This window comes from Ochotona curzoniae, unplaced genomic scaffold (genome assembly GCF_017591425.1).
Source record: "Ochotona curzoniae isolate NIBS_2020 unplaced genomic scaffold, NIBS_Ocur_1.0 scaffold_4505, whole genome shotgun sequence".
Classification (NCBI taxonomy): domain Eukaryota; kingdom Metazoa; phylum Chordata; class Mammalia; order Lagomorpha; family Ochotonidae; genus Ochotona; species Ochotona curzoniae.
Genome location: NW_024467118.1, coordinates 56,298,557 through 56,320,624, shown reverse-complemented (window position 1 = coordinate 56,320,624; position 22,068 = coordinate 56,298,557). Strand labels below are relative to the sequence as shown.

The following is a 22,068-nucleotide window of genomic DNA, read 5'->3' as shown; positions in this document are numbered from 1 at the left end:
GCCAATGAGATCATAACGCAAGCAAGCTTTCCAGAGCGGATGCAGAAGTTTTCTTTCTGAATTATTTGTAATTTTTAAAAATAACAGTGGCAATCACCTGGCTGACCACTTGCCTTTTCTCCAGCAGGCCATGACTACAACCCTGACTCCGCACTTTATCTCGACCTGGGTTCCAGCAGGCATGGTGAGATGCCCGGTGGGCACACACCTGGAGTCCACCTTGGAATGGCTCAGGTCCATATCCCAGGTCCAGGGGTGCATGTGTGGCAGTCACTCCTGGTAATCACTACAAGACTGTCCCCTTCCAACCCAGTCAGAGAATTCCAAGTTCTTCCCGTCAGCATGGTACTAGAAACTGGAGGGCACATGGCTCTTGGGGTGTGGCATGGCCAGAGGAGGCCAAGTTGGGAACCAGGGTAAGCATCCTGAGTATAAGCGCTAGGTGAGCTGAATACAAGCTCTTTTCCTGTTATTATTATTATTTGTCTAAATCTGTAATTATTTCAAAGGCAGTTATGGGCAGAGAGGGATGGAGACAGACACACACACACACACACACACACACACATCTTTCATCTGTTGGTTCATTCCCCAAATGGCTACAATGTTTAGGCCAGGTTGAAGGCAGGAGTCTGGAACTCCATCTGTATCTCCCATGTGCATGGCAGGGGCCCAAGTACTTGGGCCATCTTTTGCTGCTTTCCTAAGTACATTTGAGCAGGGAGCAGGATCAGAAGTAGAGCAGCTCTGTGGGATGCTGCTGTTGCAAGCAGTTGCTTTACTTACTGTGCCACAATGCCAGCCACCTAGGGTTTTTACTTTTATTACTGGTGTCTTCTGATTTCATTTTCTAGTTTTTAGCAACCTGTCTTCCAAAGATTCTTAGACATGGCTCTCTACAATACTGGCTTGTTTCAGGGGTTCTTTCTGAAAGAGGGGCTGAGGGGCTCTGAAACAGCTGTTTGTGCTGAGCCAATTCCCAGTGTGGCAGCTCCAGTGAGGCCCGAGAGACTCCATTCCAGGGGTGTTCTTGGGTACTACTCAGTTCTTTTTACTGGAAAAGAGAATATCATGGATTATCCAATGCCAAGGCAGAGTACAGTTTTCAAAAGACATTGAAGATGGAAATATGATTTTCTAAAGGTTTCTGAAAATTGACAGTGTAGCACATTATTTAGAGACGATCTAAATCACGTTTGGACTTAAATTTAGTTAAGGTAAAACAGGGAGGGGGTACCTTCCCTCACCTGTGGAAGGCTGGTGCTCAGCACTGTGTTAGAGGAGCTGAACCAGGAGTTGGAGTCTGACTCAAGACCATTATGAAGAGGATGAAATTCAGGGTACCGCCCACCTGGGTGTCACACACCTGGCTCTGCTCTTCACCTGGGTAGCAGATTGGGAAGTCATGGACTGTTCCTGGTGCTCTTTTCTGCTGTGTGTGTTTGGGGGTGGGGGGGAGTTAAAGGTCAACCTAAAGGACTTGGGATTTTTTGGTAGTTTTGAGCATCGGTGAGAAGCAAAGAAGGACCCTTGAAAAATACACTTTTTCCAGGAAGTCCATGAGAGTGAACAGAGATCGGGTGTTCCTGGGAAATTACTCGCATCTCTTTCACTGGAGGCCATGGCCTCCAGGACCCAGCTGACCCCTACGCATCCTCCAGTTATAAGGACATACTGCTCCTGTCCTGATAATCATCACTGGGTCTGGTCCCCAGTCTCAGAAGTCCAGTGGCTGTTACTGATAAGGACGCCAATGTCCCCGCAAAGGAGAGAGCCAGTTCAGGTCGGTTCTGGGTCTCCTAAAAGCTGTTCGTTTCCTTATTCACCAACGTGGAGGCAGCGATGAGGTCATAGGCAGAGGCTTTGTACAGTCTTCCAGGCTTTGGCAAATGCCGAAGACATTATTTACTTAGTACTGACAGGATCTCCCAGATGCTTCTTTGCTCACAGCGGGGGGTGGGGGTGGGAATGAACCTGAGAGGCCAGCACTCGGACTGGTGCTTTCGAAACAGCTGCCGTTTTCTTGAATGTACAGAGCAACAGGTACTGAACCATTGGACTGCTGTGAAGATAAGCGGGTACGCCCCGGGGTCGGGGGCACCGCTAGGACCTACCCCTACCCCAGCGACCCCGCCCGCTCGGAGCCCGAGACAGGGAGCTGAACACGCCTGAGTGGGTCTGACAGGCATAAGAGAGCCTTGCAGTTTACCCAATTAAGGGGTGGCTGGCTGCACGTCTCCTCTTTTGTTGAACCACACTATTCTTCCCGAGCTCCTGCAACCAAGCGCCAGGACCACGACGGTGTTTGCAGGGCGAGAGGTAGACGGAGCAGCGGATCTGAGCAAGAAAAAGGAATCCTCCGAGATCGAGGGCCAACAAAAGGGCGACTCCGGCGATCCCCCAAACAAAGCCGCCCCGCAGCCCCCAGGCCACCTCGGAGGACAGCCCCGGGGGCGCCTCCCCGGCCACCGCGTCCCCCCAGCCTCTGGCCCGCACCCGTCGCTCGTCCGCGGCCCCCCGCCCCCGGGGCGGTGCCGGGAACACGCGGCGCCTCCGCCGGTCACGTGCTGGGGTGGTGGGGGGAGTCCCCGTTCCGCCGGGCGGCGCTGCCGCTTCCCGATCGCGCCCTCCCAGCGCCGGGGACGCGGCGCTCGCGCTCCCGCCCGAGCCCAGGGAAGCGGAGACAAGGAGGCGCCGCCGCCCTCCCCTGCTCGCCGCGGCGCCCCGGCCCGAAGCCCGCACCATGCCGGCCGCCGAGCCGAGCGCCGCCCTCCTCCCGGAGCTCGCGGAGGCGACGACGCTGCCGGCCCCGGACCCGCGGCTGCGAGAGTAGCGGGGCCGGAGTGCGGCACCCGGGCGCCGCGGGGCGGGCGGAGCCCGGAGGAGGAGCAGCCAGGCATCCTCCGCGGCGGGCGGCGGCCCTGCTGCCCTGCGCGCCCATGGCCCGCGAGGAAGGAGAATGCGATCTGCGCTCTCCTCCGGTCGCCGCTGCCGCCCCGGAGCTGCGGGCACCTGGCCGCTGGCTGCGCTAGGACCCACGGCCGCCGGCTGCCGAGGGGCGCTGGGAAGGAAGCAGCGGGAGCCAGAAAGCCCGGGAGACGGGCGCTGGCCGGAGCGCAGCACGGCATGCAGCGGCGGGCTCCCGCGCCCGCGTGAGGCTGTCGGCCCCGGGGCCCGCCATGGCTGGGAAGGACTGTGGCAACCTGAAGACGGTGAGGTTGTGGCGGGACGCCGCCCTGCGCGCCAGGAAGCTGCGGAGCAACCTGCGCCAGCTCACGCTCAGCGCGGCCGGAGGCTGCCCAGCTGCTGAATCTGACCCGCTCGAGTCCCCCGACGCTCCCCAGCTTGTACTGCCGGCCAACATCGGAGACATTGAGGTGCTGAACCTGGGGAACAACGGCCTGGAAGAGGTGCCTGAAGGGCTGGGGTCGGCGCTGGGCAGCTTGCGCGTCCTGGTCCTGCGCAGAAACCGCTTTGCCCGGCTGCCCCCGGCCGTGGCAGAGCTCGGCCACCACCTCACCGAGCTGGACGTGAGCCACAACCGGCTGACGACCCTGGGAGCGGAGGTGGTGAGCGCCCTGCGGGAGCTGCGCAAGCTCAACCTCAGCCACAACCAACTGCCTGCGCTGCCCACCCAGCTGGGTTCCCTCGCCCACCTGGAGGAGCTGGATGTCAGCTTCAACCGACTGGCACATCTGCCTGACTCCTTCTCGTGCCTCCACCGCCTGCGCACCCTCGACGTGGACCACAACCAGCTCAGCGCCTTCCCCCGGCAGCTGCTGCAGCTGGCCGCCCTAGAGGAGCTGGACGTGTCCAGCAACCGGCTGCGGGGCCTACCTGAGGATATCAGTGCCCTGAGTGCCCTCAAGATCCTGTGGCTGAGCGGGGCTGAACTGGGCACGTTGCCCAGCGGTTTCTGTGAACTGGCCAGTTTGGAGAGCCTCATGCTGGACAGCAACGGACTGCAGGCTCTGCCTGCCCAGTTCAGCCGGCTGCAAAGGCTCAAAATGCTCAACCTCTCTTCCAACCTCTTCGAGGAATTCCCGGCCGCTCTGTTGCCCCTGGCCAGCCTGGAGGAGCTCTACCTGAGTCGTAACCAGCTCACGTCGGTGCCGTCCCTCATCTCGGGCCTGAGCCGGCTTCTCACTCTCTGGCTGGACAATAACCGCATCCGCTACCTGCCTGACTCCATCGTGGAGCTAACCGGCCTAGAGGAGCTGGTGCTGCAGGGCAACCAGATCGCGGTGCTGCCGGACAACTTCGGCCAGCTGTCCCGGGTGGGTCTTTGGAAGATCAAGGACAACCCACTGATCCAGCCCCCCTACGAGGTCTGCATGAAGGGGATCCCCTACATTGCCGCCTACCAGAAGGAACTGGCTCACTCCCAGCCTGCTGTGCAGCCTAGGCTCAAGCTGCTCCTGCTGGGCCACAAGGCTGCGGGCAAAAGCTTGCTGCGCCATTGCCTCACGGAGGAGAGCATGGAGGAAGTCCAGGGAGCAGGGGACAAGGAGAAGAGCTGCCCACCCTCACCTCCCCCCGGGAGCAAGGGCATCGAAGTGACCAGCTGGACGGCTGATGCGTCCAGGGGCCTGAGGTTTATCGTGTATGACCTGGCTGGGGACGAGAGCTATGAGGTGATCCAACCCTTCTTCCTCTCTCCAGGGGCCCTGTACGTGCTGGTGGTCAACTTGGCCACCTACGAGCCTCGCCGCTTCCCTAGCACCGTGGGCTCCTTCTTGCACCGGGTGGGAGCGCGGGTGCCTCATGCCGTGGTATGCATCGTAGGCACGCACGCAGACTTGTGCGGGGAGCGGGAGCTGGAGGAGAAGTGTCTGGACATCCACCGCCAGATCTCTCTGCAGGAGAAACGTGACGCTGAAGGGCTCAGCCGGCTAGCCCAGGTGGTGGACGAGGCCCTGGCCCGGGACTTCGAACTGCGCTCGGCCAGCCCCCATGCAGCCTACTACGGCGTCTCCGACAAGAACCTCCGGCGGCGCAAGGCCCATTTCCAGTACCTGCTCAACCATCGGCTACAGATCCTCTCTCCCGTGTTGCCGGTGAGCTGCAGGGACCCCCGCCAGCTGCAGCGCCTCCGGGACAAGCTGCTGTCAGTGGCCGAGCACCGAGAAATCTTCCCCAACCTACATCGGGTCCTGCCTCGGTCTTGGCAGGTGCTGGAGGAGCTGCATTTCCAGCCACCTCAGGCCCAGCGACTTTGGCTCAGCTGGTGGGACTCAGCGCGCCTGGGCTTGCAGGCGGGACTGACTGAGGACCGGCTGCAGAGCGCGCTTTCCTACCTGCACGAGAGCGGTAAGCTGCTCTACTTTGAGGACAGCCCGGCCCTCAAGGAACATGTCTTCCACAACCTCACCCGCCTCATCGACATCCTCAATGTCTTTTTCCAGCGGGACGCTTCCTTGCTGCTGCATAAACTGCTGCTTGGCACCAATGGAGAGGGAGAGGCTGAGGCAGACGGCGCCCCCAGCACAGCGCTCCTCTCCCAAAACCAGGACCTGCTGCGGACCACCCAGCTCCATCATTATGTGGAGGGCTTTCTGCTCCACGGGCTCTTGCCAGCCCACGTCATTCGGTTGCTATTGAAGCCTCATGTGCAGGCACAGCAGGATTTGCAGCTGCTGCTGGAGCTGCTGGAAAAGATGGGACTCTGTTACTGCCTCAATAAACCCAAGGGCAAGCCTTTGAATGGATCCACGGCCTGGTACAAGTTTCCAAGCTATGTACAGAATGAGGTGCCCCATGCAGAGGCCTGGATCAATGGGACCAACTTAGCGGGCCAGTCTTTTGTGGCGGAGCAGTTGCAGATCGAGTACAGTTTTCCCTTTACCTTTCCACCTGGCTTGTTTGCACGCTACAGTGTCCAGATCAACAGCCACGTGGTACACAGGTCGGATGGGAAATTTCAGATCTTTGCATACAGGGGCAAAGTTCCCGTGGTGGTGAGTTATAAACCTGCCAAGGGAGTCCTGCAGCCAGATACCCTGTCCATTGCCAGCCATGCCTCATTACCAAATATATGGACCGCGTGGCAGGCCATCACCCCCTTGCTGGAGGAGCTGAATGTTCTGCTTCAGGAGTGGCCTGGTCTGCACTACACCGTGCACATCCTCTGTTCTAAGTGCCTTAAGAGAGGGTCGCCTAATCCACATGCTTTCCCAGGTAAGTGGAGGCAGGCATACTGCCTTCAAGGGGATGTGTGTATGTGCGTGTGTGAGAGAGATCACTTTTTTGCACATGCTCCTTTCTCCTTTGGCTGGGTATTGGCATCACCTCCCTAGGTTCTCCAGAAAAGCTTTTCCCAGGTAGACAGAGGCAGATCTGCAGTCAAATAGAAGGCTCCATGCAATGCAAGTCACAAGCTGTCATCTCCTGAGACCATCTCCTCCCCCCCAAACTGGGAGCCAGCTGGGTTGTTCCCGTGTCGCCGCCCTTCCCAGTTGAGCCCCTGGGTCCACGTGTGGAGGGCAAGGTCAGAAGGTTCCAGAGGAGCCAGGTAGTGCCTTGGCCTTGGCTGAGGCTTGCTGGATGGAGATGCATATTGGATACCTCTCCAAGGAAGGAGGGTTTGGCTTAAAGTATCTATTGTCACATTCTTTTGTTTCAATTTGAAGTGCCATCCTACGCAGGATGAGTTGCTGCCCACTTTTCTCATGGAATCCAAGAGAAGGATGTGTTGTAGCTGGGGTGGACGATAGAAAGGAGAAGGCAGAAATGCATGACTAAATCACCAGATGGCTGTTTCACCCTCACCCTCCAGGCTAGGAGAGAAATCACTGAGCTCTCCAACAAGGCTTTCCTTGGGCATTTCCTGGCAGTTTTGAGCTTCACCAACCTCATCAGGTTTGATTTTTGGTGTCAAGGAGAGGAAGGCTTTACAACAATGTTTTTGTAAGAGATGGAAAGGATGAAAACTATCCAGAGTTCTCTCTTCTGGGCATGCTTTCCAACAGACTCTTTTAAGCTTCTTTTAAAACCATTGTAGATCAATCAGAGGGCCCTGGGACTGATTGTTCAATACTTAGTTTTTTTGGTGTTGTTGTTGCTTGTTTGTTTTTTGAATTTAGAAGGGAACAGAAGGTACCAGGGCTTGCAGTCCCCTGCCCCTCCTACCCATTGTGCCCCGCCCCCCATGCATAGCCTCCTGCTCCATCAACATCCCCCCCAACCAAGCTGTTCATTTGCTAGAACTGATGAAGCTACACTGACATATCATTATCACGCAGAGTTCAGGGATTACATTAGGGTTCAGTGCCCATGTTGTACCTAGTGCTTGTGGGTTTGGACAAATATATATAGTGACCTGAAGCCATGAGCATCATATCCCAGATGGTAGTCTAACTGCCCTTACACGGTCTTCTTCACTCTGCTAGCTCATCCGTCCTCCTCCATCCCAGAGGAGTATCTGTCTTTTTTTTTTTACCTTTTTTTACTGCCTCTGGAGTCCTGCCTTTTTCTTGTTGAAATGTCTTTTCAGCCTGGTTCATTGATACCAAGAGAATCTTTAGTTAGCACTATGGCTATTTCCTCATCCCTTATAGTTTTTCTTTAAATAACTGATTTATGTGTGTGTGTGGAGCAAGCTTGGTTAACATTTCAGGTGTCCTGAGTCCACACCAAACAATAGTATCCCAGCTCAGCTGTCAGCTCAGTCTCCTGGCCAGGACATCATGCGGGCCAGGGAAATGGAAGACTGCATGCCACCCTGGTCTTTGTCCTGGCCTGCATGCCAACATTAAGGCAGCTCGCCCTCGTTTCAGGAAGGAATCAGATGCCCATATTTCCGAAGAGGATGTCTTTCCGTCGCCCCAGATCTAGGCTGAAGTTTAATCCTTCAGCGTGAAGAAAGCCACTCTATTTAGTTACCGTCAGCCGAGCTGGCCGTTCTGCACTGCTGTCGGGGCGGGACTAGGTAGATTCTTCCTATTTGCTATTGTATTTGATTCATGGGCGCCAGACCAAACCAAAAAGGGGGGCAGCATTTTCTTGAATTGCAATGTGGAAGGGGCTGCCCAAGCGAGCGAGCTGACACCCAGCCTATGGGCAACAAAGGGGATGACGTGGAGGAGTGAACAAGTAAGGATCTGCAGGGCGGAACCCCAGGAACTCTGAGGAGTAAGAAGCAGTGAGGCTGGGATGATCCCATTTCCGCTCTTTATTTTTGCATTGTGGCAGTCATAAATTCCAAAGGCAAGCTTGAACTGGGATGTGGATTCAAGCCCATTCTCTGGGCGCCCTGTTGTCTTTCAGATGAAACACACCTGGTTCGCAACCCAGGCTGGCAGGATGCAAAGACTTTATCATTTTTTTTTTCACTGCGGTTGAAAGATGGTGACATATCTTTCAAATTGAAAGGAGTCCTCTGTTGCTTTTAGATGATTTAGACTATATATTTGTTTATGTATTCTCTAGACTATACATTACTGTTTCCTCAGTGTTATTATCAAAAAGAAGTTAGCCATACGTTTGGAATTGTATTTCTTCCAGAAGCAGCAAAGGGCACCAAGTAGTGGGAAGAGATTGATGGTGGTGCCTTTTTCATTACAGTGAGAAGACAGGGGAAAGGCCCATTTTTCTCTAATGGGTTTCAGTACTGGCCATCATTTGTTGTAATTGTCACCCCTCAGAAAGACTTGGAAAGAGCCATAAGAGCAAAAGCTATCAGGTGATGTCAAAATAGAATTGCAATGCTGAATGTTCCATTAGTTGGTAGATGTGTTAGGAGTATAGTTATAGACTCACTGGACTATTAAAATATATTCTGGGGCTGGCATTGTGGCAGGGCAGGTGAGGCCACTGACTATGATGCTGGAATCCCATATGGGTACCACAACCGGTGCCAGCTGCCACACTTCAGATGCAGCTCTGTGAATGCAACCAGATGGCAGCAAAGGATGACTCAAGCACTTGGGCCCCTGCCACTCTGGTGGGAGACCCGGATGAGACTCTTGTTTCCTGGATTTGGACTGACCCAGTCTTTGTTACTGCTGTATTTGAGGAGTGAATTAGTGGATGGAAAATTTCTATCTCTCCATTCCTCTCTGTAACTCCAAATTTCAAATTAACAAGTGAATTTCTACATACATATATTCTAATTCTTTTAAGATTTGTTATTGGAAAGTCAGATTTATAGACAGAGAGAAAGGTCTTCCATCCGCTGATTCATGCCCCAAGTGGCCACAACGGCTGGAGCTGTGTCCATCTGAAGCCAGAAATCTCTTCTGGGTCTCCCAGGTAGGTGCAGGGTCCCACAGCTTTGGGCCATCTCTGACTGCTTTCCCAGGCCACAAACAGGGAGCTGGATGGGTAGTGGAGCTGTCGGGATTAGAACCGGCACTCGTATGGGATCCTGGCATGTGCAAGGCAAGAGCTTTTGGCTAGTAGGCTACAGTGCTGGACCTACATATATTCTAATTTACCAGAAACGTTTGGATCTGTTGTTAGTCTTTTACCTTTTTAAGCAGGCATTTTGCTTTTTAAAGGACATCAAAAAATTGGATACCTAGTTTTACATTTTATTTAAAAAGTGTCAAATTCTGCAAACTGTAATAAGTTTGTATACAGTTTTTTAAAATCTGCATTTAAAAGTTTGAGACATTAAAATAAGAGTAAAGAGTGAAGTGCTACCTCTCCTGATTTTATGTGGGAAAACAAAGTTATGTTTATATTTTCCAAACTCTTTTTACATGAGAGCCTGTTACGCCTTCTCTTATTGAATTTTTTAGGCTACTCTTGGTGTGGTTGGACCTATAAGGCTAAATTCCTTTCTCTTATTTTAGTGTATGTGAGAGAGATAATACTTGGGAAAATCTAGTTTAGAAAACCCTCATTATAAAAGTTAGTATAGGGCCTGGCGGGATGGCGCAGTGGTTAAGGTCCTCGCCTTGCACGCCCAGGATCCCATATGGGCGCCAGTTCTATCCCGGAAGCCCCGCTTCCCTTCCAGCTCCCTGCCTGTGGCCTGGGAAAGCAGTCGAGGACAGCCCAAAGCCTTGGGACCCTGCACCCGTGTGGGAGACCCGGAAGAGGCTCCTGGCTTCGGACTGGCATAGTATCAGCTGTTGCGCTCACTTGGGGAGTGAATCATCGGACGGAAGATCTTCCTCTCTGTCTCTCCTCTCTGTATATCCGCCTTTCCAATACAAAAATAATAAAAATAAATCTTTAAAAAGAAAGTATAGGGCCCAGCGCAATAGCGTAGAGGCTAAAATTCTCACCTGGAACATGCTGCAATCCCATATGGGTGCCAGTTCTAATTCTGGCGGCCCCACTTCCCATCCAACTCCCTGTTTGTAGCCTGGGAAAGCAGTCGAGGACGGCCCAAAGCCTTGGCACTCTGCACCCATGTGGGAGACCCGGAAGAGGCTCTTGGCTCCTGCCTTCAGATGGACTCAGCTGCAGCCATTGGAGCCACTTGGGGAGTGAACCATCAGACAGAAAATCTTCCTCTCTGTCTTTCCTTCTTTCTGTATATCTGCCTTTCCAATAAAAATGAATAATAAATCTTTTTTTAAAAGTTAGTATAAATATGTTCCGATCACATTGTGAAGTGTTACCTGTGTCTGATTAGACACATGGGTTGAGTGACAGAGGTTTTATTTATTTATTTTCCTGAGAACTCAGAGGCCGGTGATGAAGCATGCATGTCAGGGTGAACGACATCACCTGCTTCCTGCAGGTGCAGGCCTACTGGTCAGACTTCCTTTTCCTTTGTCTCTTTTCCTTCTTATTACCCAGTTCTCTGTTCTTGTCCAAGAGTGCATTTCCTAGAGTCGGATATGATGTTTTCATGCAATCTCACCAATATGATTTCTCGACCCAAAGAGCTGAGTCCTTCTGAGGCTGTACCTTGTCTGGAAGATGGAGTAAGGATGAGGTGGGTAGAACACAGGTCTGTGTCTAGGGACCAGTGGGCTCTGATAACACTGTGTAAGCAGCTGAACAAATGCAAAATGTATCTAAATTGGAAGTCTTAGTGAGTTGAACTTGCCTTAAATGGCACTGAATCCCTTACTGACTAAAATTTTAAGGATAAAACATTTTAAAAACTATATTTAAGAAGTAGGGAGAGAGGGTGGGAAAGAGCTCCCACCTGCTGGTTCACTTCCAGAGGCCTTCTGTAACAGCTGGAAGCAGGCTGGTCTCCCCAGTGGGTGGCAGGGACTCATCTCTGCTGCCTTCCAGGTCCGCATGAGGAAGGACTGGGCATGGACCACAGGCATCCTGATGTGGGGATTGTAGATGCTGAGAGGACAGCCCAGATCCACAGACAGAAGCAGTTGGGTGGTTTTAACTTTTGGGTCCTCCTTTCCCTCCGTGACTTAGTGCCTTCCTGCATCTCCCACCTACCGCCCTTGGTGTGTCTTTGGCACCACCCAGTTAGCCCTCTGGCTGAGCTCCTCTGTGAGTGTTCTCATCCTCCCTCCTTGACTCAGTTGCTCACTTGCTGTGGCTGAGTGAGCCACACCTGGGATTGGAGCCTCTCTGAGAGCTGCCCATGATTGCTTAATGATTGTTCTATCTTTGGTGAGAAACATACTTTGTTCTTGGTCGCTCACATTGTTGGATTCCCCTGTAATGGCTTAAGAATAAGTCAATTCTATTTCACCTCCCAACGTCCCCAGATACTCCTTTGGGCATTTTCATTGTGTGTGTGTGTGTGTGTGTGTGTGTGTGTGTGTGTGTGTGTGTGTGTGTGTGTGTGTGTGAGTGTGTGTTTAAATAGCCAGTCTTTCCCTTGAATGGATCCTTCATTTTGACCACCGAAGCAGAGAAAAATTCTTGGCCTTATTATATCTGAATTTTAGAATTACTAGAGTTTGAGTATGCCCCAGTTGTTTGAACTGAATTCATCATTGTTTTTACTTTGGTTTTATGAATATTGAGACCTCTTAGCTTTTATCCCTCTGAAGTCTTTTTTGAACTCGCTGCCAGTTTGTTTCATATGCACCTCTTCATCATACAGCGAAAGAAAGGAACTCTGTGAAGAATAGAATTCAGATTGGAGAGCACTTTGGTCTGATGGTGTTACTTTAAGATTTGCCTCTTCTTTAAATTCTAAGGCAGAATCTCAGGTCTGATGTAGTGTTTTCCAGATAAAGTCTTTGTTATTAGACATTGCTGTCCTGGTATGCTTGTTGCTCCTTACCCTCCAGGGTACACTTTTCCTACTTAAGTTTGAAAGATTAATTTATTTCAAAGGCAGAGAGAGAGAGAGAGAAAGTGGGAGAGGGAGGTTTCCTAACCACGGGTTTACTCTCCAAATGACAGCAACCGTCAGGGCTGAGCCAAGCTGAAGCCAGGAGGCTTACCTGGATCTCCCATGTGGGTGGTCCAGGTCTAAGCACTTGGGCCATCTTCTGAGGCTTTCCTAGGGAACTGAATCAGAAGTGGAGCAGTTGGAACATGGAATCCTGGCTTTGCAGACAGCAGCTTAACCCAGTATAACACAGTGCCTCTCATTTTTAATTCTTGCTTCTTAACATTCAAAATATCTATATAGTATATTTCATAGAGCAATTATAGGATCAGGTGAGAGAATATGTTGAGGCACCTATAAACCCTTGCACCTGTATGGGAAGAGGGTCTCTGCTTCATTTTGTGGGAGCGCAATGGGTAGCAGGAGCTGGCATTGGAGGAGGCATTTCTGGTACCTTTCTCCATCCACCCACTTGCTTGTTTCTCTCCCTGGGAACATGTTCTAATGGAGGACCTGATCATTCCTGCATGCATTAGGGCGTGTTGTGTTTTGTTTTCTGAAAAGCAAGGAGCTGGTGCCAGCCTCGCCTAGTCAGCTCTCACTTCTCCCTGATTCATTCTTTGTACGCCCCTCCCTGCAGCACCCCCGCCCACTGCCAACCCTGGGACCTGACTACCTCCTGTTTGCAAGGAGAGGGGTGGAAGCCCTGGGTGGCCCACATTCTCTAACCCTGCTGTAGCATTCCCCAAGCTGGTCTTCTCTTTCACATTTGACTACTCATGTCTGCTCAGCCTGGAGAACCCACAATGAGACAGGCATCTCACCGACCTCAGATGAGGCTGTGTTATTGTCATGTCATCTCATGTAAGGAATGGCAGTGCTGCTCTGCAATGGATACCCTCTCCTCTGAGTGCAGATGTTTTGTGACAAGGCATCTGAATGCTCTTATGCTCAGTGATGACTGGTTATTTTGAAAGAGCTCAAGGAGCAGGTGTTCAGCCTAGCAGATAGATATCCGTGTCCCACATTGCAGTGTCTGCTTTTGATTCCTGGCTCTCACCCTGATCCCTAACAGCTTCCCATCAGAGCAGATTCTGGCAGGCAGTGACTGATGGCTAGAGTGGTTGCTGTCCTACCATCTGCCTGGGAAACTTGGTTTGAGTTCTTGGTTCTTGGCTCTGGCCTTGGCCTACTTGGACATCACAGGCACCTGGGGAAGTGAAAAGTGGATGAGAGCTCTCCTTCTCTGTCTCCCTCTCTGCCTCTCAAATCAATAATAATATTAAAAGAACTCACGAAATTCTGGTGTTAGTTGATTCTTGGCAGATTATTGTGTTGATTCTTTATGAAGTTCTTTAACTTAAGGTGTGTCTTCTAAGGGATCCTGTATTATTTTCTCAACTGATTTTTCTGGAACATATATTTCTGCTATCTATATGCATCTCCTAAATTTTTAAGAATTGGAGAACAAGCCTGAAATGGGAGCAATTGAGCAGGCAGTCCAAAGGTTGCTGAGGAGAGGCACTGGCTTCTGGATGTTCTCTGTCCCTTAGCCTTATGTTCTCTCTCCTTGGGCCATTCCTAGTCCTAACTCCCAAAGTGGGCTTTCCCACAGCTCCCATTTCCTCTATTAGGGAGAAAGGATGGATGGTGAAAGAGGAATGTACACAGGAATGAAGGTGTTCTCAGTGATCCGTGGTAGTGATTTTACCTTTTTTTCCAGGTGTTGTCGCATTCTGGCAGCGCTAGTGAAGCCCGGGTTAAGCCTGCTCATGTGAATTCTGGGCAGAGTGGCTGGCTATCACAAAGAGATGACATCACATGTGCCCAAGATCATAGAGAGTAACCCCTAAATAACCCTGCTTGCAGGACTGACTTACGCACAAAAAGGGAAAAGGGCAGTCATTTGTATTTATTGGCACTGAATGCTTGAAAACATTTTCTCATTTTTCCCTTCTTAACATAACCTTTCAACTAAAAGTAGTAGGGCTTGGTCTGTTAAAGAGTAGATGAATGAAAAGCCACCTGCCGCATTTTTTTTTCGTTAGCAGTTAATTCACAGAAGGCAAAGGACATGGAAGTTACAAACCAGGGCAGGGGAAGACAATGGGGGAAAACAGAATGTGGAACAGCAGGACATGGGTGCTGCCCTCGCTGATTCCTGGGAGGGCATGGGCCTTGGGAGTCCACGGGTTGTGTCACCTGCCTCCAGAAGTGACTCTGTGCTTCAGATCCACAGCTCTGGTACCCAAGCAGCTCCATTTTGAAACCTGCACAAGGACACTTGGAGTGAGGGTCAGGAGGCAAGACAAACTGGAGTTTGTGAAGATTCCCCTCGAAGACTTCTGTTTTGTGCGTGCTGTCCTACTTTTTTGGTGGGATGGCTCAATTAAGCAGGCTCTGATGCTCCTCCTCCTCCTTCTTATAGGTGAAAACTTATTATGGATTACCATCTTGAAGGGGATAACCCTGTGGTGGCTAGTGTAGTCACAGCGTTGTGCAGCCAACTACTTTTGAGGCAGCTAGGTTTGGCGGCTTCCTTCTGGGGCGAATTGGCTGGGAGTTCCTTTGGCCAGGCTCTTGGTGGTAACTTCGGTTTCAACTCTCAACTTAGAAGTGCAAAGCCTTCAGATGCCTCTTTGATTGGTTGTCTTTTCATGTGGTTGTTGCAGGAATCCTTTCATGTTGGTGAGAGGACAGAAAGTAGGGCAGCCAGCTTTGTGCTGTATTCTGTGGTGTGTGTGGTGTTTAATGTGGGGACTCACATGCCTCGAGTGCCCCCAAGAATGCAGAGAAGTGAAGCCCACGTCCACACAGCCCCATGTGATGGTGGTCTTCTGCACAGGGCCCTCCTTCCCATCAACTTTGAGTTGAGCCTCTGCAGTGAGTGAGTGACAAGGCTGTAGATAGATTTCAGTGTGAGGGAGTGGGGTGGCAGTGATGCAGAATTAGATCCTGGCCTTGTTAGGCAGGTGTACCATTAGTTTATTAACTTGAGTGTGTCATCATCATCAGTCACTGTTGAATATTTACCATATACAAAAGTGTGTAATGAACTGGAGGTGGGCGTGTTTAGAAAATAAGAGGCACAACTTTGGTCTGGGGAGTCCATTTGGAATCTTGGCTGATAGAATGTTTGATTCTTGTCTAGATAGAATCTGACCACACACAGAGAAGGCAATTCGCATATTTGAGAAATTGCTTGGGGAAAAATCCTGGAGTTTGATTTTTTTTTCTTCACAGAAGAAAATATGCTTATACTAAGTTAAAAAGAATGACAGCTTTGACTTTGCTTGACATGCATGAGTAGGTGGGAAGTCATATATACAAGTTGTTCTTTTCAGCTGGGATCATCTGTTTGTGAGGAATCTCAGAAAGAGCTTGAGAAAGAAGACGCTAGAAAATAAAACGCCCTTCAATCTGAGGGTTTCCAGAAACTTCCAAGACAGACTAACCTTGTTGAGGAAAAGGGATGTCTCTTTTTCTGGACTCTTCATTTTTCTCAGACCTATGTGGCTTTGTTCCTTTTTGGGAAGGGTTGGAAGTCATGATCAGGTGTTTCTGTGAACGTGCAGACAGAACACATTAGCTGGATGACATCACTGTGCAAATGCAGGCCTCTGTATAGCTTTCTGTGTAGAGGGATGCTTTATGGAGGTACCTTTCTGTTATTAATGCATTAGAAGTCAGGCAAATGAAAGAGTTAACTTTGTTAGATCCTCCCTACCTCTGTAAGAGGCCCATGCTAATAACCCGTGCCTAGTCCCAGTGGCAGTAACTCCCGTCCCCTGGCTTGCTTCCTCCTGCTCTCCCTCTTCCTCCTGCTGCCTTCCCGTGTTTCTCTTCCTCCACGTTTTTTATTTTTTCCAAAAAGAGAGTTAAAAGTAATAGAGAAAAGATAAAATCTGAAAACTATGATTTTTTTTTAGATATATTTGTTGACTTCTCAACCATATTGTTTTGATAAGAGTCTTTGTAAAAGATTTATTTATTTGAAAGGCAGAGTGACAGAGTGACAGGGACAGGGGGAGGGATAGGTCTTCCATCCATTGGTTCAGTCCCCAAATAGCTCTAAAGGAGAGGGCTGGGCCAGGGCAAAGCCAGGAGTCAGGAGCTTCATCTGGGTCCTCACACATGGGTGGCAGGGGTCCAAGGACCTCAGCCAAATTCCATTGCTCTAACAGGTGCATTAGTATGGAACTGGACTGAAATTTCAGTAGTGAAGATTTGAGCTAGCACCCATTGGGATGCAGGTGTTGCCAGCAGTGCTTAACTCTTAACTCTTACCACAATGCCTTTTCAGCCAACTGATCTGGTCCCCGCTATGACCCTGTTAAGCGAGGTATAATCACTGTGCTGTATGTACAGGTGGAGAAATTGTGGTTTACCAGTAGAGTGGATTCATCCTGGCCTCTTAGCTCCTCCCCATGTTTTGTAGCTATCTGCTTTGCAGCCAAGACCAACTCACCTCCTCTTCCACCTCCCTTCTTGCTGTGTTACCGGTGCTGGGTATCCAGAGACCTGCCTACATGGAGGTCAGCAGAGGTCACGGTCAAGGAGGTGTATGGGGCCAGGAGAGGGCCAGCCTACAAAACATGGGCCTACAAGTGTCAGAGAATATTTCTGTAATGCGAGGAAGTGGAAAGGGCACTTTCAAATAGAAGGACAGAGAGGTTACAGGGCTCTCAGTGAGCCCAGGGCAGGGAGTAGGCATGTGTGCACAAAAGCATCTAAAAGGTGTGCTCAGAAGGGACTGCTGCCCTCAAGGAGCATCCTGGAGTTAAGCTAGACACTTGCCACCAATGAGCTTTTTCCTTTGCTAGCCCACGGGTTGATTTGACAATGTGGTTGTGGCTGGGGAAACAGAAGGGCAGTTTGAATTGATTTGCTTCGAGTCACGAGAAAGTCACCATTGGGCTCGCAGAATTCCTGCAGTGTAAGTCCTCATCTGGATGTGCACTGATCACTTGTCGGTGAGTCTGAGGACGGGGCAAAAAGGGAAGGGACTCCTTTATCCTGACAGCCAGGTGTTGTGCTCTGTAGGCACGGATTCCAAAATGGTGATTGTCCTTCCTCTGAGTGTTAAGGGCAACCTTGGGGCTGTTGCCATTTGTGTTTTCATGTGAACTGTTCACTTTGCGCTGTCATTTGCTTTCGTGTCACCGTAGGCTCCCTGGGAATATAGCTTTTAATCCCTCTGCACAGGGATGCCCCCTCTCACCCACTCATTTGTCTGGCCACAACTGACCACCCTCCGGCAGGAGTTTCTGGGTGCTTTCTCAGGTCCTCTTTGTGGTTGGTTTGTCCTTCCTCCTCACTCCATTTATCAAAATACAGCATCCTTTTTGAATGCCTCATGGTGTTTTCAGTGTATGTTGCACTTTTGTTAATACTGTGTTTCTTTATCAAAACCCTTTCTTATTTGGATGGTGATTCCTGGCATGGAATCATGGAGTCAAAGGTAGGGAGAATGCCATTAAGTCTCAGCACGTGTATGTGTGTGTGTGTGTGTGTGTGTGTGTGTGTGTGTGTGTTATCTTCCATGACTGTGGCATCATTCACACTCCCAGCTGCCTCAGAGGCAAGATCTCTTAAATGTTCTTCTTCCATATTGCCTGTCACCATAAAAATGCTGTAGCAACGCATTGAAAATGTTCCATTGGTGATTCAAACTTGTAAGTAGTAGATGCTTTCTTGTATGAGTGTTAGCTCATTGTGTTCCACTTATAACTTCTCTGATAATGTCCTTTTGGCATCCTCTTTGTGATGTCTTATATTTGACTTTCATTACATTGTTTATCAGTTTCTATTAATTCTCAATGTTAAAGATAAATGCCTCTGGTGTGTGTCACCTTTAAGATGTTTTTTCTAGCTTGTCTGTCTTTTGGATTGCTTACAAAAAAGTCTTTTTGATGTTTTGAAATCTTTAATTTTATTCTGGGGGCTCTCACCTGATGTTTAAGACACCCGAATCCTACACTGGACTATCTGGGTTCAGCTCCTGGGCCTGGCTGCTGACTCCAGCATGCTGCTGATGTCGATCCTGGGAGGCAGCAGTGACGACTCAGGCAGTTGGGTTTCTGCCACCTGTGGGAAAGACTTGGTCGAATTCCAGGATCCTGGAAATTTGGAGGAATAGGCCAGTGGATAGGAGTAGCTTTATTCTCCCCTTCTGTCTCTCTCTTTCTTTTCTTGTCTTTTTCTGAATCTCTCTGCCTCTCAGATAAGCAAATTAGTTTAGGTATTCATTCAGCACAATATTTGGATCTTTTTGTGATTTCTATTAGAGCTTTAGAAGCCTGGGAACATTATGATTTTTCTGAATGAAGACAGATAAGAGAATCACACAGCATTTCTCCACCCACACAACTTTAACTGATAGTTAGGAGGTAGTATCTGTGTGTGGGTAGTAAATTCAGTAATAAAAACTGCCTCTCTTAGTACTCTTCAACTGTTTCTTGTTGGTGAGGTGTTTCCTATGACTTCTCCCAGGGAAAACACTTGAAAGAGATTATGTTGTGTCCACCGTTTTGCATCTTGTATTTAATCACACAAAAGCATGCTTTGAAGATACTTGCTTAGGAGCATTTTATACCCAATATGCGTGTATGCCATCTATTCTTCCAGTGGATTTGTTTTGTAGCCACACCGGTATAGACAGGGCTTTCATCTTTCCTAGGTGGTTCTATGGATCTTAAGCTAAGTAAGCTTTCCATCTCCCGAGAGTTAAGAAATGCAATCCCCCCTCCTTTTCAGAGGTATATAATCCCTCTTTTGTGCCCCCCCAAACACCCCTGAGATGCAATTAGCAGAAGACAAATCTCTGTGTCAGAACGGTGAGACATTAAAAAGGGCTTGGGAATTGTGAAGGCTTAACTTCTCGATTTAAAACACAGGTGATTTTTCAAAATAGGCTTTGGTAATGCATATTAAAATATCTCTGTTGCATTATAATTATGCATTTCACAACTTCACTTATCCATCCTCCTCTATGGCAATGTTTAATCGTAACAATAATCACAAATCCTACATGGAGACAAGTCTGTGTGCCCACATCTGGCAGTGAAAATAATGCCATGTCCACGGAAGCAATCAGTGGAGAGCAACTGATAACCTACTGTGTCTTATAACGCCAGCTCTCATCCTGGTGGGAGTCTGCCAGGGCCGGGATGCTGGGTTTCCTTTCTGTCCTGTGATGAGTTCCACACCTTTGAATTTCTTAGGATTAGTCTTGATTGTTTTGCACAGGAGCTGTGTGCCCTGGATGTTTTGTCCTCAAAGTGAGGGTTTGGAATTTCAAGCCATTCCCTACACTGTTTTTCTCTGCATGTCATGAATAAAGAATGGGTCTAACCTAGCATACTAAAATGTATTTGACCTGGAAAACTGTAAACAGTTAAATCTGCTATAATTGCTTTGTGTGAAAAGCATTTTTATTTGAAACTGATGAAGTCATCAGGTTCTTGGCATCAGAGATGTTTCCCATGGCTCCTCAAAGTGTTTGGTATTTATTTTACTTTTTTTAAAGTTTTATTTCATTTATTTGAAAAACAGAGTGACAGAGAGATAGTGAGAAAGAAGGAAATTTTCCATCCATCAGTTCACTCCCTAAATGACTGCAAGAGCCAGCGTTGGGCCAGACTGAAGCTAGGCGCTCTGAACGTCATATGTATCTCTTACGTGGGCAGTGAAGACACAAATGCTTGGTCCGTCATCCACATTAGCAGAGAGCTGGATGGGAAGCAGAACAGCTGGGATTTGAACTGGTATTCTGATAGGGGATGCTGGCTTGGCAGTTGGTGGCTTAACTTGTTGCACTACAACACACACACACACACACACACACCAATGATCTTTAAAATTCTTTATCTTGTACTAAATACTCAAATAAGTGCAGACTGCAAGACAAAAAAGTGCAAGTCTCATTTTCTCTGAACATGTTACTAAAACAAATTTACGTAGGCCTTCTGGATTCCTTTCCAGATGACATGCCTTGGCCCATTGTAGGCTCGGATGCCTTTGGTTCAGGAGGATTTGGGGCCTTTTGCTCGTGAATTGATGGAATGGGAAAATCTGAAGATAGCAATGTGAATTTTCCTGAAGAACATCATGATACCCTGCTCTGCTGGAAACCAGCCATTTTGTGCCTGGGGTATACAATATCAAGAAATGTGGGGCAGAGTCCTTGGAAGGGTATACCTGTCCTGTGGACAACACTGCTTACCCCCAACCCCACTTGTGCCTCTCTCACGCCTCAAAGATGCTGCCTTTGTAGGACTGGGCAGCTACTCTTGTGAATTTTCCGTCCTAAATCTCTGCCACTGTGTGTATGTGTGTACCTTGGGGGAAGCACACCTAGGCATGCTGTCTGCTCTTCCCTGAGATTGTTTCACTGCCATGTCTTTGCTCTGTGTCAGGCAAAGGGAAAACCCACTGATTTACTGTTTGGCCATTAGAAATGTGCCTTCTGGCTTTAGGGTCTTGTCTCCCTAAAGCCAGACAAAGCTTAGCAGCAGCTTGATAACCTGTCCCAGCCTCTTCTTGTGAACTTGGCCTTGACCATGTCATGGGGTGCGAAGTCACAGGTTGCAATGCTGAAAGCTTACCTAAATAGCAGAAACAATTGTGCCTCATTGATTAATAAGGCTGTTCAAATTCACCTGCTCAGCCCCTGCTCAGCCAGAAGAAGCAGGTGACTGCAGGAACAGATGAACTGCTGCATATCCAGCCCCTGGTGTAGCACATACAGGAGATTCCTATTGGAATCTTCTGCCCCTAAGTCTTGTGATTTATTGGGCCATTTGAGATGCGAGATGCTTTTCTGCCTAGGGGGATTTCCACTGAGACCCCAGGAGGCAGAAACAGGCAGTTATGGTTAGAACGGTGTGCATTATTCTCTGTTGGAGGAAAATCCTGATTCCACAGCTGCAGACAAATATTTGCTTTTAAGGAAGCTGGTGGCGTGCCGGTGGCTTGGTTCATGTGGGCATGAACACACGCTTGCCTGCCATCTGAGGATGCAGAGGCACCACTACTCAGATGGTCCTGGAACCCTGGACCTGCTGCTGCTGGATAACTGTGTGACTTGCAGCTTCTTCCACTGGCTTCTGCCACCTATTCTGCCAATCATTTCCATAATGGGGCCAGCCTTTACCGCACACAGTCTGGAAAGTCACACACCACCATGGGTGCATGTTCCACACGTGTTCTCACTGTGTGGGGAAAGACCAGAGACGGTTCCAGAAGTGTGATCTGGAAGCCAAAGGGAGAAAAATGGGGCTACCCCTCATTACCAATCCCTTTTATGAGGCAGGGGATGGTGCCCTAACTGAACACACAACTAAGTGGAGTTTAGTGCACATGAGGCCTCTGGGGGTCTCAGGGTGCCTCCATGTGGAGCCCAACTTCCATGTGGCATCTCTTCCTTCCTGGCCCTAGATGACACACAGGTGCATCATGGGAAAATGGGCATCCTTGATTGACAGGTAAGGGGGTGGAGTTAGATTGAAGCTAAATCGAAATGTGTCAGCTCAAATATTCCTACCTCATTGTCTGGCCTGGTTTCCCCGTGTCAGGTGAAGGTGTCTGAAGGAAGACACAGTGAGGGACTTTGTGTAAAATACTGAGGTGTTATTGTTATGTGTAGGGTGTGTGAGGATTGTGTGAATTACCTGGAGCTCAGCTATTTTCAGCGCACATTCTAGACCTTAAAAAGTAGATTTTTTGTTTTAGTTGGAAGAGACTTCTGGACAGCTCCAACTGAAGCTAAAATAAAGGCTGGAGAATTTATTATTTATTTATTTGCCTGAGGGTGAGAGGGAAATTTGCAGAGTTCAAAGAGAGGTGTCAGGTTT

The 22,068-nt window shown here is 49.4% G+C and overlaps 1 protein-coding gene across 2 annotated transcripts in view; it reads left to right on the top strand.

The window, feature by feature from the left end:
* Positions 1-2,958: 2,958 nt before the first annotated feature.
* Positions 2,959-22,068, top strand: part of MFHAS1 (malignant fibrous histiocytoma amplified sequence 1) — an 82,669-nt gene continuing 63,559 nt past the window's right edge. For both annotated transcript variants that reach the window (XM_040965773.1, XM_040965774.1), the window contains exon 1: positions 2,959-6,177. In XM_040965773.1, coding sequence (XP_040821707.1) covers positions 3,180-6,177 — 2,998 coding nt within the window. In that variant the 5' untranslated portion in view covers positions 2,959-3,179. The remainder of the gene's footprint in view (positions 6,178-22,068) is intronic.